The following is a 14,067-nucleotide window of genomic DNA, read 5'->3' on the forward strand; positions in this document are numbered from 1 at the left end:
GACTGGGTTTTTTTTTTGTTCCATATGCGATGGATGCTTTAGATTGGGTTTGCTTTGTTTATGTTTTTGTTATGACATGTGATATGACCATTGAGGTCGAGTTTGTTTGTTTTTGGATTTGCGGTGACAAGTGATACAAGTTGTGGCGTGGATTGATTGGTGAGATTGTTTCAATTTCCCCAAAACATTTCGTAAGGCGCCTTTATTGCAGAGGCAATACATCTAGAAGTGATGTGTATCGCAATTGCGTTCCGCTTGCTCGTTTTTTGACTCATTCCGAAAATTGTAACATCCGGTTATACAAAATATGGAAATTTCCTGCGTTTCGTAGTAATAGCAGGAAATGTATGTCTGTTTGTTACGTGGGTAAGGGTGTTTATGAATATTGATGAGAAGGGAGCGTGAAGCACGTGAATTGTATGGGGCACGGGTGAGCCAGTTAGGATACACGTGGTGTATAGGTTAGTGGTCATTCTAGCCTGCGATTTCACAGCGCACGGTCGTTTTACCATGGAGCAGCACCAGGTATACGAGCTACTCAAAAACTCGCAGAATGAGTTATTGGACCGCATGCAGCAAGTAATTGACAGTAAATTGTGTGCATTTCAACAAAATATTTCCGAAAACCAAAAAACTTTGAGTGACATTCAAGTGGCAAAAATTGAGCTAATGTCTACGGAGGCTTATAAGTTCAGCAGGAAGGGGAACGAAGAGCAGTTTAAAGTTAACACTAAAATTTCCAAGACTCTGAAGGAGGCCGAAGCTTCGCTAAAGGACAAAAACGACGACGAGGCTATGGAAAAGATTTCTTTAGGTATAGAAATTCTGGAACATCGTCAGAAATTAATTAAACTCGCCGATAGTTCAGAAATGGGATGGTGAACAGTTACCGAATACGAAACGCGGACTTTAGCCGATGATTCAGATGATGAAAAAAGAATGATTAAGGCGGAGGGCCGAGCTCATCGAAAGTTCAAGTTACGCAACAGGACTAGCAAGGTCAGCTATCTTCGAACGCACCAATACTCGCCGGGACCGGAAGTACGCAACACGACGGACACGAAGCAGTCAGGTGGTGGCCGCCAGTGGCCGGGAACGTGTTTCCAATGTGGGAGACCAGGGCATTGGGAGTTCGAATGCAAAGAAGGTGGTCGTAGGACAGATGACAAGGTTGAAAAGATAAGTATGAAATTTGATGTGAATGATGTCAAAGCACGAGAAAATAAAACTGAGCATAACGCTAGGTGTAAACCTACACGTATTATGGTTGATAATGATAGTAAAACGGGAACGAATACCCCCGTGGGGATAATTTCCCCGGTAGGTCGATTGAGAGCGGTTTATGACAAGTGGGTACAGGTAGGTGCAAATCAGGCAGTGTTGGATATTATTGAGGACGGTTATAAGCTACCTTTTTTCACTTTACCAGATGAGGCAATGTTGGCCAATAATAAGTCGGCGAGGGATAATGGTATGTTTGTTAAGGAAGAGATTGGCAAGCTCTTAGAGAAAGGTTGTATATCTGAGTTGGCAGAGAGGCCTAGGGTGGTAAATCCTCTTACAGTTGCAGGTAACAGAGATAAGTTAAGGTTGGTGTTGGACTGTCGGCATATAAACCCTCATCTTTTTAAATATAAGTTTAAATATGAGGATCAAAGTTTAGCGAAGGATTTGTTCAAGCAAGGAGATTTTGTTTTTGGATTTGACCTTAAATCTGCTTATCATCATATTGAGATTTTTGATCAGCATAGATCTTACTTAGGGTTTGCATGGGATTTTGGAGATGGTCCCAGATATTTTTCTTTCAATGTTTTGCCTATTGGTATTTCTACTGCTGGCTACATTTTCACAAAAGTCACCAGAGTTTTGGTTAAGCACCGGAGGTCTCAAGGTGAGAAAATTATCATGTTTCTAGATGACGGTATGGGTGGCGCTAGCGACTTGGATCAAGCAATCCAGTTTAGTCTTAAGGTGCAGGAGGACCTGCATAGTTTGGGCTTTTTGATCGCACAGGAGAAATGCAATTGGATCCCTCAAACTAATCTGATTTGGTTAGGGCTGGAATGGCGTATGGAGCAAGGCAAGGTTTACATAACAGAAAAGAGAATCAATAAGCTATTGAGCAGTATTTCCAGTATTAGAGAGAAACTAGGGCCTCAGAGGCTAATATCGGCTAGGCAGCTTGCAGGTTTGGCAGGACAGGTTATATCTATACAAACAGCTATTGGTAAAATAGCACAGTTGAAAACCAGATGTTTATTCGCATGTATTAATGCACGTGCAGGATGGGACGCACCGGTTGTGGTAAGTGAGACAGCAGTGTCAGAAATGGAATTCTGGGTGAAAACCATCAGGCAGTTGAATGGTATTAGGTTTCACGATATGTTGGAATGTACATACACCGTATTTTCGGATGCCTCCGGTGAGGGCTACGGAGGCTTATAGTAGGAAGCGATGATTCAGAGGTACTGGTTAAGTGGTCTGACATTGAGGCAGAGAAAAGCTCCACTTGGCGAGAGTTAGAGACTGTAAGGAGAGTGTTGAAATCCTCCGAGTCTAGCCTGGAAGGGCATAGTGTACAATGGTACACAGATAATAAGAACGTAGTGAGTATTATAGAGAAAGGCAGCAAGCATCTGGTGTTGCAGAAAGTAGCTATGGAAATACACGAATGTTGCAATGCTTGTAAGATTGACATCAATCCTGTTTGGGTGAGTAGAAAAGATAATGTCGAGGCAGACAGGCTGGGTAGATGTACAGATAGCGATGATTGGAGTATTGATAGGATTTTTGAGATGCTAGATGTAAAATGGGGTAAACACACTGTGGACCGGTTTTCGACCGGGTACAATGCACATTGTGCCAGATTTAATACTAGATGGTGGGAGCCAGGTACATTTGATGTTGATGCTTTTGCACAATCCTGGAAGGATGAGGTAAACTGATGGGTACCTCCCCCACGTTTGATATGTAAAGTGGTTAACAAAATAAAAGCTGATAGGGACGAAAGGGACTTTAATTATCCCATTTTGGAGATCAGCGCCTTTTTGGCCATTAGTTTGTGATAAGTTTGGTTTTTATTCCTTTGTCAGAGATTACAAAATGTTTAATTCTGATATTATTAAAAGAGGCCTTGGAAATAATGGAATATTCGGCCAAAGGAAGGTGGTTTTTTCAGCTGGTTGCAGTGCACGTTAATGCTGGTGTTATTGATTACAGGTCTGAGTCTTCGGGAGGCAGTGACAGCAGAGCTGCATAAAGCTGGAGCAGTGACCGAAGGGATGGAGCGTCTGGGGGAGAACATGGTGACACATCTTCTACGTTCAAGGAGCAGTAATACAAACTCTAAATACTTTGGAGCATTCCGCAGATGGGAGAAGTTCATTACAGAGGAGGGTGCATGTGCATTGCCTGGAGCACCCATACACGTCGCGCTTTATCTCACTAAGTTGATAGACAAAAGCTGTTCATTTAATTCTGTGCAGGCCGCTTTTTATGGTATCAAGTGGGCCCATAAAGTGTGTAATTTTGACGATCCAACAAATACCAGTTTTGTGATATCTTCGTTAGAATCTGCCAAAAGGCAAAACAGTTTACCACTAGTGAAAAAAGACATTATAACTTCTGATCAGATTATCGCATTATGTGAGAAGTATGAGAGTTCCACAGACGTGCTTGTGTTGAGAGATTTGGTCATGATAGTTTTATCTTTCGCAGGCTTTCTGCGATTTGAGGAGGTTAGCTCCCTTAGATGTTCAGATATTGAGTTTACTGAAAATTATATCTCATTGTATCTCGCTAAGTCAAAGACTGATCAGTATCGCAAGGGTAGTACAGTTATTATATCCAAAGGTAGGACAGCTGCTTGTCCAGTAAGTTTGTCGCAACGGTATATCTCAGAAGCAAAGGTAGATGTATCGTGTACAGAATATTTGTTTAAGCCTTGTTTCAGGTCTGGAAAGAGATGTTCTCTCATATACAAGAACAAGCCTATTAGCTATTCTAGGGCAAGGGAGGTAATCGTTGCCAGGTTGAAGGAGGTATGTGGTAATACAGTGAATCTGGGTTTGCATTCGATGCGTGCTGGGTGCTTCTATGGCCGCTAGATCTGCTATTAATGAGCGGTGTTGGAAACGTCATGGTCGCTGGAAGTGTGACAAATCAAAGGATGGATACGTTGAGGATTCCATTGAGAAACGACTGGAAGTGTCGCAGAGTTTGCAGTTGTAATTTATAGGTTAGGATTTTAATTGCACTGTTATTTTAGGTTAAACAAGATTTTTCAATTTAGCTTCATATGGTATTGCAGGCGTACCGGCACAGACGTTCATATAATAGAGCAGTTTATCTGGACTTATCGCCCGTTCTTTGAATGTCTATCAGGTATCGCTGTCGGGCAGGCTCACGCAAAGTATTTGTGTGTTGGGTTATTATTAGATACATGTAGGTGGTGGCTACTGTTCTGAGTATAGAACAGACTGGAAATTTCATGCGTTTCGTAGTAATAGCAGGAAATGTATGTCTGTTTGTTACGTGGGTAAGGGTGTTTATGAATATTGATGAGAAGGGAGCGTGAAGCACGTGAATTGTATGGGGCACGGGTGAGCCAGTTAGGATACACGTGGTGTATAGGTTAGTGGTCATTCTAGCCTGCGATTTCACAGCGCACGGTCGTTTTTTACTCAAGAAAATTTCAAAGTATATTTAAACAAAATTTTCCAATGCTTAGGCAGTTTTGGATGCAATTGTAGTAGTAGGTTGGTAACATCCCACGGTTTTCCAGAGTTTTTGGCTGATTAAATTTTCTCTCTGGTTTTTAATCCGGGATGATTTGAGATTAGTTTGTAGTACTCAGTGTGTATGCTGAAGTGTTGTGTCACATTATGTATTCCCAAGTATTGTGATTTATATCAATATGTATTTTGAATAAATGCGCTGCTCCATATCAGGTATCGCTGTCGGGCAGGCTCGTGCAAAGTATTTGTGTGTTGGGTTATTATTAGATACATGTAGGTGGTGGCTACTGTTCTGAGTATAGAACAGACCCGTACTTCTGTGGGGTCCATAATTTTTCGCCCAAGTGTCACCAGGGTATTATTTGCCAATAATACACGCTCGTGTCAATAATACTCGTTCGTGAGTCACAGCTGTGACAATGTTATGTATCTAATATTCACTACTGAGGAATACGGTTACTATAGCCGAATGGTCTAATGGGTTACTATCTACTCAACTAGAGGCGAGTTCGAATACTACGAAGGCCGCTTTTTTTTCATCTTTTTATTTATTTTTTTTTTTAATTTTCAAAATCAATGCCATGTGATAGATGTTCTTGATTGTAGTACTGTAGTGCCTGTAAAGAAATGTATATTTTATCAACAAACTAATGCAATACTCAATAATTGAATTACAAGTTTTTCCACGGGTTTCTTTGCCATTTTTCTATTAGAAAGAGGTAGATCTCAGAACTAAACAGCACATGGTAGAATAGTAATATTCAACATTGACACTTGTATTGTTGCAGGATATATAACTCGGACTCGGATATTTTGCAGTTTTAATTGATAACTCAGGCCTTCGTCATTAATTTAATTGCAAAATATCCTCGTCCTCGTTGTATATCCTGCAACTCTACACGAATCATCGTTAATTATTTCTTAAGTAAACCGTCGCCCATCCTTACCTTAACTTCATATTAGCTTGTCTGCTGGATATTATTTGCCACTATCGTACATGTATTTTCATTTTCATTTGTAATATTTCGATGAACTTTGTTTACCTTGAGTCTCATGCGCCGGTGTCTAGTCGAAAGTCAGGTTGTTGCTTGAAGGAATTATTTCGTTTTGAGACACTTGTGGAGTGGCTAGTGAATATTTCTGCCTCTCGTGCTGTTTCTATATCGGTAAGGCGAGGGATGGTTGTTGGAAACCTCGTAAGTAGATAGGGAGAAAAGACAGGTGGTTAGCAAATGCTGTATTTTCTGAACGGACATGCCACGTTTTTGTCACTCGGGGTAGAACAGACACGCTTATAATATTGCATTAGTGATAAAACGATGGTTGCCATATGATTTAGGCTAGATGTTCAGAAAAGTATATTGATGTAAAACTCCCAAGGTGCCTCGCGGGTATTTTTTGGTACTTTGTTATTTTTACACATGTTAATACATTGTTGAACTTTATAATGAAGAGTCTCTTTTCATTCTAACCAGTTCATTAAATATAGTTTATGGCTTCATAATTAAATTTGTATTTGGAATCTGCAAGCGAAAGCGGCAGTCGAACCCTGGGCAAAAACTTGGTAGCAGCCCGACACACGTGGCATCCCAGAGGTACACGTGCTACGAGTTACAGATGGTTATATATGATTCTATAAGTACTTGGTTTTCTATATATAAAAATCTTAGGTAAGGGTTGAGTTAGAATTATAGATATTCTTATTGGTGTTTGCTACTTCACATAACCTTTTCCTTTCAAAGTGGAGGAATTGATATAGAATTGTTTGTTATGTTAACAGACATGATTAGGCGCCCTATCTTTGATACTCTCGTTGGCTTCCAATGTCACTTGACTCTATTGAACGTGCTCTATAAATAGATATGTTTTCCGAGATCTATAAAAGCATCCATTGTTTCATCTGATCATTTTCTTCAAAAAGACCTTGGTCACAAACTAGATTGCACCTCAAGGTATGCTTGTTTTTACGGTACCAGTACATGATGTTAAATGAAAGTAAATTTAAGGTGAAAACATGGGTTTCCATTGACAGCACGACTTCATACGTATCACTGCTTTCTCAGAGTGACTTACCTCCGCAAACAATTAGAACATTCCTGGTTGTAGTTGTAATTATATTATACAATGAAGCATACCTCATCCGATTTGTTACTTCTTGATATGTTGCCAAATCTGATATTATAATTCTTTTTCTCAAAATTATCGCCATTTTGTTACAAGCGTGTAACAATTCAGTTGGTGTATATTTAGGCTAAACTGGCGATTAAAACATGAATTTGGTTTGAACTTGAGACTGATAGGTGTTTTATATCGCTACAAGTACGCTGTAAAGTACTCTGTGACTTCCGCTAGTGACGTGTCATACTGTTACGTACTGACCAATCAGAAAGAAGCTTTCAAAGTAGGTCATTTGCCCACGCCCATAATCGCGAGAGTTCGATCTGTATGTTGACGAAGCGATGTATTTGGATTGTTGTGAAAGTTCTGTTACCGAAGATTTAGATGTTCTCTGCATGCGTAGCGACATGTACGTTTCGACAAAATAATTGTTGATGTGTTTCTATAGGCCAAACCGTTATCTGAAGTTTTGTGCACTTGTTCCATTTCATATCGGATTTTACTTGGCTAGATGCCCACAAACGGACAGTAGGAACGTTTCAATCAATAAATGATTGTAAAACACTATTTACTATATTTGTTTAATTCATTCAACAAAATATATTCCATTTGGTAATGTACAATACTTTCTGTTCATGTGTTTGCTACGTGGTTATAGGCCTAGCACTACCGTACCCCCTGACATATTTAACAAATAACGGTACTAGAAGTACAAAACTTGTAAGAACAATAACTTTTGGTGAATACAAAGTATTCTTTCTTAACAGATAAATATTTCAACTATAGTAATCATAGATATTGAAGGCCTAATTATGAATTGCAAATTGTCCTGTGAGTTTTTGAGTGTTCTGATGAAAGATGAGTTGACTTGGTTGAGTGACGTCAGACGGCTGAGGGCAAGTTCGTTCTTTTGTTGTTGAGTCTGACGAACCAGCTGATCGTGAATGGGGCTTGTTGGTGAACGTTTGTTCAGGAAATTGAATCGGACATGATGGTTTCTGATTAACACCAGCTCTAGTTTGGAGAATGTCAGAGTATTACCATTTTTGCGACTCCGAAATGTCAGCATTAAAATGCTTCAGTGACGACTCATTACGGTGACCTGGAATTCTCATAATAGCCCTTGACTCTACTCCCGCGTGCGACAAAACAGTTATTGATGTAGTCCTAACACAATGGTTGGTGTAGATGTAATATAGGGATGTGGCACTGAAAACTGTCTTCATCATATCGCTGAGCGTATTTCTTAATCTAATCATTAAGGTTGCTGAGTTAATTTCGCTAAGAGGCGACTTGACACCATATTGTTTCGATTAGAAACGGGGCGTTTCTTAATCGCGATGGGCGTAGGTTAACACGATTTATCATGGTTCTATTGCACATTATAACATGGTCCGTATCCAATCAAAACACACGTTGCAAACGAATCGTTATTATTTGGATAATTTTAACATGCATACATTAAACCACGAATTTAGAATCTGATCAAGATCAGATCAAAAAGAAACAAAGGGGACTAAAAGTGTTTCAGGTTAATTTCCAAAGTAATAGACTAGCAAGCACATCTACAACTTTAATAATTTATTCCAAAGAAATCCAAATTACACATTTTAACTGCATAAACCAAGAAATGAGCCTGGATCCCTCGGACATAAAGTCGGTGAACTCTACATTAACCTACCTGTGTATCAAGTTCAAATGTATGCACAAACGAAACATTTTGTTTCGATTTTAGTTTTACCGCGATGTTTTTCAAAACAATTGCGCCCAACATAGGCCTACCGCAAATCCATAATTGCCAATGACGACATTATTACGATTGGTACTTACTTTCACCAGAATCTAAATCCAGTTATTCTTATATAAAGGGTGTGGTATGACTTATTAATACACTTCGTCTCCCGTGGATTATATTTTTACTCACAATAAAATTCTGGACCTTTCAATTTCCACTCTGGTGTTGACAACCAAGAAAAAGTCTGGAGGATGGTCTCGCTTGCGATGAAACATAACCATAATAAAAAAAATATCCGTTGCCAAAAATCTCCTTCTTGCGCTTAACAACTGTTCAACCACTGTGAATAAGATACTATGAAATTTCTAGAATCGAATACGCATGTGTTAAACACTACCAGTTCTCAAGATTTGTCAGGAAATTTTTAAAACGCCTGTTTTCGATGACGTTCGCCGTCCGTTGTTTACGGATTTTGGTTCGGTTTGGTTTGATTTTGTTTAACGTCCTATTAACAGCTAAGGTCATTTAAGGACGGCCTCCCGTGCGTGCGATATGCATGCGTGTGGTGAGTGCTTATGTGTGTTTTGGGAGGCTGCGGTATGTACTACCTGTATTTCAAAACTCAGCACAGTTGACGTTGAACTGCGTCATATAAAAATGAACTTTTCTAACACCGTAATGAAAATGTTTAACAGATAAAAAGGGTAATCAGAAACACTCTCGCCTCGATAATGGATCCATACCACAGCCATGATAGATTTCTAGGTCTATATCTAATCAAAATGGGACATTTGCGTCGACGGCAGAACGCAACTTGCCTCTGTCAGCACCGTTCCGCACATTGCTGATGGCATACGCGTCCTCAAATAGAAACATGCTGTCGTCTGTAATGTGTTAAAAAAACGGATGGACATTCTTTTTCATACATGCTTCGCGTAAAATGTCAATCTGTTTTGTCTATGACTGTACAAACAAAAAACAAAAACAAAAAAAAATACTAAGAAAAAAAAGATGTCATTAATTCAAGTCCAAATAGAAACGAAAATAGTCATTACGCATGTGTGCACCGGTTCGGTGATGAACAATGTATTCCTAATGTTATATTACAACCACACAAGGATACCGTCACTATAACTACAGTTTATATTTCGATACAAATGTACCATATGATTTGGTGATTGCTATTACAGGTTGCACTAGTGATATCGGCGACATTCACCGGACTTCCGAAAAGCTCTCGGACTTAATATATATTTCTGTGGCTTGTCAGAGTGTGTGTAAGACCACCACGATTGCTGTCAGGGTAGGTACAAAAACCCCATTTGAGAATATAAAAAACAAACTTTATCAGTACGTCTATGATGTAACGGTCTCGTAAAATTTCCAAAGCAGTCTACCTATTATCAAAAGTAAAAGTATTGTGAAGTCATGCTACTTATACTACACTGTTCCCAGGGGCCAGCCAAAGTAATACACCAGGGCCGGTTGTTCGGGCATTCCTTAAAAGATAATGAAAATCCTTCGTTGAACCTTTATTTAATGTCATGACGTCATTAGCAAAATTTTGACGTTGCACAAACGTTCATTAAGGCTAATCAATGATTAGAGGCCCATTACAGCTTGATTTAATCATCGATATCTAAAGATGGTTTGGTGTATAATTAAACCATCATTACTGAAAATGGCAATGGATACTATTTTTGATGTACTTCGAAGACAGCGCACTCAGTAATTTCATCGGCTTTCATGGTTTTTGATTAGGGAAGATGAGTTTTTATAGCAGTAGATTCCTTTTATGCTTGTAGATAAACACTTGATGGTGGAGTTGATTACTTTATTCTGATAAATAGATACTTTATAGATGAGTATTTCTTTAAGATAAAGGGGAAATTAGGATATTAGTTTTTTAAAGTTATGCTAAAATGTCGTCTGTATTTTGAATACATATGTCTTACATATTAATCAAACTTAAGTCAAAAATACAAATTCATTACTAAGAGTGCTTTTCCATTGCATAATTTTCCATTTGAATGTCCCAATGTCCCTCCATGGCTCGATTCAATTGGTTTTTTCTTCGTTTTTTTCAAGAATAAATAATTTTATCTATTTATTTCTTCGAAAGCAATTGTAAACAGAAAAACAAATGAATAAAATTACCTACTTGAAATTCTTATACTTTCAAAAGATAAAAAAAAAATCAATGATTTTAGAGAAGGATGCTTGAACAAACAAATGCTGGGCCATATATTTACATGTATTTACTCCGACTGGTACTGGAAGTTTTCGAGCGTAATCGCAATGTTATATTGATCCTAATAAAATTGCTCTGACATCGATTAAATGATTGATGTTGTTGTACAGCTATTTGGAGTATTTAGAGGTGTTATTGTTGCAAAAAAGCCTTTTAGCTGGATAAAAACTAGGGTTTCATTATTCTTATAGTAACCACTAATCTGTAAAGTATAAGTAATCAGTGTTTCATTGTGAAAAAAAAAGATATTAGAACCATGTTCCAACTACAGTTTGGTTTGGTTTATTTTGTTTAACGTCCTATTAACAGCTAAGGTCATTTAAGGACGGCCTCCCGTGCGTGCGACATGCATGCGTGTGGCGAGTGCGTATGTGTGTTTTGGGAGGCTGCGGTATGTTCGTGTTAAGTCTCCTTGTGACAGGCCGGAACTTTTGCCGTTTTATAGTGCTACCTCACTGGCGCATATTGCTGAAGACACCCAGCAGCACATCCCACCCGGTCACGTTATACTGACAACGGGCGAACCAGTCATCCCACTCCTAATATGCCGAGCGCTAAGCTGTGGCAACTACCATTTTTAAAGTCTCTGGTATGTCTCGGCTAGGGGACAGAACCTAAAGCCTTCATCACAGCGGCGAACGCTCAACTAAAGGCCAAAAGCGAGGAATTTTCAAGGGAAAAGGAAAAAGAAAGTTGTTCAGAAAGAAGAGAGAAGATAAGATCCCAAATTTAGTCGCCTCCTACGATAATGCGATAGGGACAGCATGTATAATTCTTACGCCCTACCTGCAGGACAGGTACACACCAGTAAACGAAAAAAAAAACTTAAATAATATATTAATTTACATTTAATAAAATTCTCAGCCACCTTAATTAAATATTCAGATACCTCCCAAAATATTCATTTAATCAATAGCTGTAGAAAATAGCAGATCGATATTGGCAAATAAAAAAAATGATTTAAATAATGTGTCTGTTATTTTGCATATGTCAGGGTAAATCACAGTGTTGATATCTAGAATAATCCCCTTTCTGGCATCTTGAATATTCTAGTTCGGTATCTGAAATACGGTTGGTTTTCATTTTTTTTATATTGATATCTTAAATACAGATACTTCTATATTAAAACAGGGATCAAGCTGTCACTGTTTGAATGAAACGTACACACTCACTGACGATAGAGACTGTTCATCGCTGCTAATAAACGATATCCCGGAAAACCAAAATGCAAAGCTGGTGTATAAAACAGGTGAGCAAATGTGTAGCGAAACACATCAAATATTTACGAGGGTAGCGATTACAGCATGGGGGGCTCAATTTCTTAGGGGAAGAAGGCAATATTTGTGATTTAATTTATATTTTGTTCTTTTGTAGTTAACAAATGACATTTACATCATAATTGAAGCTTTGGTAATTTAAGAAATAAGTATGGCTGCTGTAGACGATCAATGAAATCAACATTTTAACAATTTTACAAACAAATGGTACCCCCTTTCTTATACCATGCTTTGCTACCAAAACACTTTTCTACATTTATAGTTTATTTCCTTATTAGATCATATTGGATTTCGATTGTCTTTGTTTGGTATATATTACTTTCAAAAATAGGTTTATAAGAAGCCTCCAAATTTTTTTCTCATTTCTCATTTCAATATTTGCTTTAGAAACTTAATCAAAATACATGTATGTTCTCAGTCATATGCAGATAAACATTTGATATAGAACAGCAGGACATCTGACAAAGGATCTGCTTGTTTGAAAGGTTTTTCAAGAAGTCTGAAAGTAAATCAGCGTCACAAAATGGAATTAAGATCTGATCCAAGTCAAGTCAATATGTAACAGACATTATTAAATTGCTTTAATACGCTACTTCTTAAATTTTGCCAATGATCACCTATCTTTTCTTAAAGAAATACAAACATTGGTAAGTAATATATTATATTTCCAGTCCATTTGCCTTCCATGTCGTTTTGTGGGTAATATCTGTTCAAGTTAATTTTGAACTCATATGCTAATCATATTTTTTTTTTATATATTTTTGCGCCTAAATAATTAAAATGAAGGGTCAGATATAGGCTACACAGGCTTCCCATCCTGTTAAATATAGTTGATGCACTGGTCACGTAAGGCTGCCATATACAGTACCGACGTTTCACAACCATCGCACCAGGTCTACTTACTGTCTAATTTTGTAATACACTTGATAGCAAGTTTTTATGGATTTGTGTGGTCATTTGTTTATATGACAATTTAATATAGCTTTAATTATTAATATGGGACAACTGGGAACAATGTAGTTTGATATTTGGTGTTCACATGCCCACATAGCATCGCCTTTTTCCGACCCCTGCTTCAATACAAGTTCCTGTAAATGCCGCCATGCTAGAGACGGTTTTAGAACTGATTAAAACGACGTAACTTGCACTGTTTTCCCTACTAAATAACGGTCTGTTAACACATATGCACTTGTTCTTCATTAAGGCAACCGGGGTTGGGTTTTTCTGGTACTTCTCTCCGGGGATGCAAGAGCGATACTGATTATTATAAGTTGATTTTTTTTTCAATGGTTATGAAATAATTGAAATATTAGTAATTATAGTTTTTGACTCCCTTGGAACTGATAAAGTTAAGTGAAGGACTTTTAGAGGCAGACACTTTGGTGAGAAAACTGACCGCAATGTCCTCAAGAATGATAGCCTTTTTACCCTGATTTACTGCGATATGTAATAGTGTTCAGACAATGTGCAGACGTCATACAGCTGTAAAACATTGTCATAGGAGTCATACGCTATATTACATAGATTGATTTAGGATGACTTTTCTTTTGGCTTTTTTTAAGTAGATGAATGAAGTATTTGTGCTCAGATATGCCGATTAAAAACATTAAAATGTATCATTAAAAAAGAATTCGTTGAAATGGTTTCCTGTACCAAATAAGCAAATGCAGTCATATGGAAAACACACTTTATGACTGGTTTTAAATGATATGAACAGATCTTCGTACTGTCGTTGAAAAGACTATTTTCGCTATTTACTCTTAAATTAGAGTTATCTTGACATGTTCGCTTGGACATGAAATGAATCTTTCTCTCCCCACGGAGTGACATACTTCTGAACGAATCTGATAGTAATTCAAATCAAATGGCCACAGAAATTTCAACATGTCGATTCTACCACTCGGCAAGGCAGCCATGTTCGTAATTTTTCAGCGCAAAGTTCTGCAAAAC

The 14,067-nt window shown here is 38.0% G+C and overlaps 1 protein-coding gene and 1 pseudogene across 1 annotated transcript; both read left to right on the forward strand.

Moving 5' to 3' along the window:
• The first annotated feature begins 492 nt into the window (after positions 1–492).
• On the forward strand, positions 493–2,471 carry LOC117322321 (annotated as a pseudogene).
• A 186-nt stretch (positions 2,472–2,657) lies between these two features.
• LOC117343458 lies at positions 2,658–3,997 on the forward strand. The gene is made up of 3 exons (XM_033905817.1): positions 2,658–2,748; positions 3,220–3,737; positions 3,953–3,997. Exons 1-3 carry the CDS (start codon positions 2,658–2,660, stop codon positions 3,995–3,997), a joined length of 654 nt encoding a protein of 217 aa, XP_033761708.1.
• The last annotated feature ends 10,070 nt before the right edge of the window (positions 3,998–14,067 follow it).

Source organism: Pecten maximus, chromosome 2, assembly GCF_902652985.1.
Source record: "Pecten maximus chromosome 2, xPecMax1.1, whole genome shotgun sequence".
Taxonomy (NCBI): Eukaryota; Metazoa; Mollusca; class Bivalvia; order Pectinida; family Pectinidae; genus Pecten; species Pecten maximus.

What these genes read in the sequence shown, in the direction of transcription:
- LOC117343458 (XM_033905817.1), top strand. Translation starts at nt 2,658, where the DNA reads ATGGAAATACACGAATGTTGCAATGCTTGTAAGATTGACATCAATCCT. An exon ending in TGTCGAGGCAGACAGGCTGG is followed by an intron (nt 2,749 to 3,219) that starts GTAGATGTACAG and finishes TATTGATTACAG; the next exon opens with GTCTGAGTCTTCGGGAGGCA. An exon ending in GCTTTCTGCGATTTGAGGAG is followed by an intron (nt 3,738 to 3,952) that starts GTTAGCTCCCTT and finishes GCCTTGTTTCAG; the next exon opens with GTCTGGAAAGAGATGTTCTC.